This window comes from Watersipora subatra, chromosome 1 (genome assembly GCF_963576615.1).
Source record: "Watersipora subatra chromosome 1, tzWatSuba1.1, whole genome shotgun sequence".
NCBI lineage: Eukaryota > Metazoa > Bryozoa > Gymnolaemata > Cheilostomatida > Watersiporidae > Watersipora > Watersipora subatra.
This window is the reverse complement of record NC_088708.1, coordinates 4,968,815-4,971,231: the sequence shown is the minus strand read 5'-3', so window position 1 is coordinate 4,971,231 and position 2,417 is coordinate 4,968,815. Positions and strand designations below refer to the sequence as shown.

The window sequence follows — 2,417 nt, the reverse complement described above, 5'->3', positions numbered from 1 at the left end:
GTCACAGACACACTTATTCTTCTTGACAATGAGCAGGAAGTAGAGAATGTGCAGGGCCATCTTATCTAATCAATACAGTCCCCTGCACCAACCAGCATACTACTGCCACTAGTAACCAGCGCTTTTTATCTACGTTATACATCGGCTGATTGACTCAAATTTCTACCTAGCAGAGATTCGATTTTTCATCGATATTCAATACTGACCTCACCATCCTTTCTTCTGTTTGCAGAGAAGTCTCATAAAGGCGTGCCGAAAGTCGCGATTAAATATACTATAAAGTACAGGATTCACAGCTGAGTTGCAGTAACCTAACCAAAATATCACTGCGAATGCTTTTGTTTCTCTCATTCCGCAATTACAGATTCTGTCAGTGAGGTAAACCAATGAAAAGGGCAGCCAGCAAACGGCAAAGGCGAGTACGATGACGGCTATGGTGATAGTGGCTCGTCGCTCCCTCGCTCGCTGATTCCGCAGTTTCTTAGCCTGTTGTTGGTCTCTCAGCATCGATTCGACTTGCCGAATATCTTTAGAGTTGATCTTTGATGATCGGTGCATGAATCGAGAGGCGAAGAATGTTAGCTTTCTGGTAGTGTGCTCATTCTCATCGCAATGGGTAGCACTTTCCTGGCTTGTCTCTCTTATGTTGTGGTTCATCAGAGATTGCTCGCTGCAAGTTGCAGGGTCAGTAACACTGTTTTCTGTCAGATTGTTTGAATCAGTCGATGGCCTTGCATCCATAGCTGTCATATGAGTTTCCTTACCTTCTCCAGTTGCACCAGTATTCTGGATAGTACCCAGTTTGATGTGTTGCTTACCTCTCCTAAATGTCACAAAGTATGTTTAGTGTACGAATAGTGTAAAAGTACAATCGCTAATATTGATGAATGACAGATGAATAGTTTGGCAGTAATATTTGTGTTTGTAATCAGCCAAGTCAGCATACCCACTCACTAGTTTAAGTTATTAACAGCTTTCAAACTCAATAACGGCGCTTAGACACACTCCACAAACAGGTGTTTAAAAATGTTATTTCAATTAAATTACTGATAATGTGTAGGCACAATCATTCTGCCAAGCAATTAATTGATGTAGACGTTATTAGAATGTGTCATATTTTCAGAGTTGGTAGAGTGTATGACCTACCTGAAGTTGCTTTCAAAAAACTACCGTCTGTAGCTATGGCTATATAAAAATAATTACTGTGTAAGTCTAGTTTATATTATTACATCCTTTCAATATTATTTTACTAAACTAACGCTGCACGCATACAATAAATCATATATGAAATCCTCAAGATGGACATGTCCCTTTCTTGTTATACTAGAGGTAGTAAAGAAACACGTTACCTTCTAGCGACTTGGAAGATTCGGCCATAAGCTATGAATATGATGATAAGAGGAATGTAGAAAGATATTGTAAGAGAGTAGATAATGTAGCCGAGTTCATCGCTCAGGTTGCACTGTGGCTTAGCATCATGTTCTAAGAGAGGCTCGGCCTGCCAGCCAGCTAGTGGAGGTAATGACACTAGCGCTGACGTCAGCCATATACCCACAATGCCAATATTTACTTTTTTGGCGGTGCGTAGTTGGGGATACTCGAGGGCATTGGTTACACTCCAGTACCTGTCCACACTGATAACTACAAGGCTGAGAGTAGAGGCTGTACAGAGAAATACATCCATGGCAAGCCAGACCTTGCACAGAACGGTTTTCAATGCCCAGTGGCCGAGAATCTGAAGGTGTAGCGAAATGGGCATGATGAATATTCCCAACAGCATGTCAGCCACTGCCAATGATAGGATAAACTTGTTCTGGTGAGATCTCTTGAGGTGGCGGTCTTTGATTACTGCGATCACCACAATGCTATTTCCAAATACAATGACAAAAATTATCAGTCCAATGAACAGACCAGCCAGTATAGAATCGTGCAGTTCATGGTCCCTCCAGCCTGGCCTATGCGCGTCTGTGGTAAAATTGTTAACTCCTGTCAGAAGGTTGGTAAGGGCTGCGGTAATGTTGTCTTTCATAGTTGATGCAGTACACTCTTGCTGTGAAAAAGCAATCTAGTTCTAAGATGGTAGGATCGATGGTGGTCATCCTATGGTGGAAAGAAACATGCCATCACCAAATGGTGGTAAAAAGTGGCAGTTCAATTTTGGTATAGGGAGAGTCGCCCTCGCCAATATTCAATCAAGTGAAGCATGCTCATAATGCGCAGTAGCTTATATTGATTGAATGATTAGATCATAGCCTGGGATCTATCCTACAAGGGTTGCACCTCGGGCGCCTACCAATTAAAATTGCACAAGATATGTAATTAGCTAGAGACGTGTGAAGCTGCAGGCATCTGCTAATTACTCTGTCATTACCAGCAGCTGCTTGACAGGTTGGAGCAACCTGACAGAACCTTTTGTA

At 42.1% G+C, this 2,417-nt stretch overlaps 1 protein-coding gene across 1 annotated transcript; it reads right to left on the bottom strand.

The window, feature by feature from the left end:
* Positions 1-207: 207 nt before the first annotated feature.
* On the bottom strand, positions 208-1,819 carry LOC137391694 (alpha-2C adrenergic receptor-like). Its single transcript, XM_068078257.1, has 2 exons — positions 1,350-1,819; positions 208-823 (listed from the first exon to the last, which is right to left on the bottom strand). The coding sequence occupies exons 1-2, from the start codon at positions 1,778-1,780 to the stop codon at positions 208-210; spliced, it is 1,047 nt and encodes a 348-aa protein (XP_067934358.1). The 5' UTR covers positions 1,781-1,819.
* Positions 1,820-2,417: the final 598 nt, after the last annotated feature.

Excerpts from the sequence above, each read along its gene's own strand:
- LOC137391694 (XM_068078257.1), bottom strand. The coding sequence starts at position 1,780 with ATGCTGTTGGGAATATTCATCATGCCCATTTCGCTACACCTTCAGATT. Across the intron at positions 824-1,349 it reads ATCTTCCAAGTCGCTAGAAG|GAGAGGTAAGCAACACATCA; the intron begins GTAACGTGTTTC and ends TGTGACATTTAG.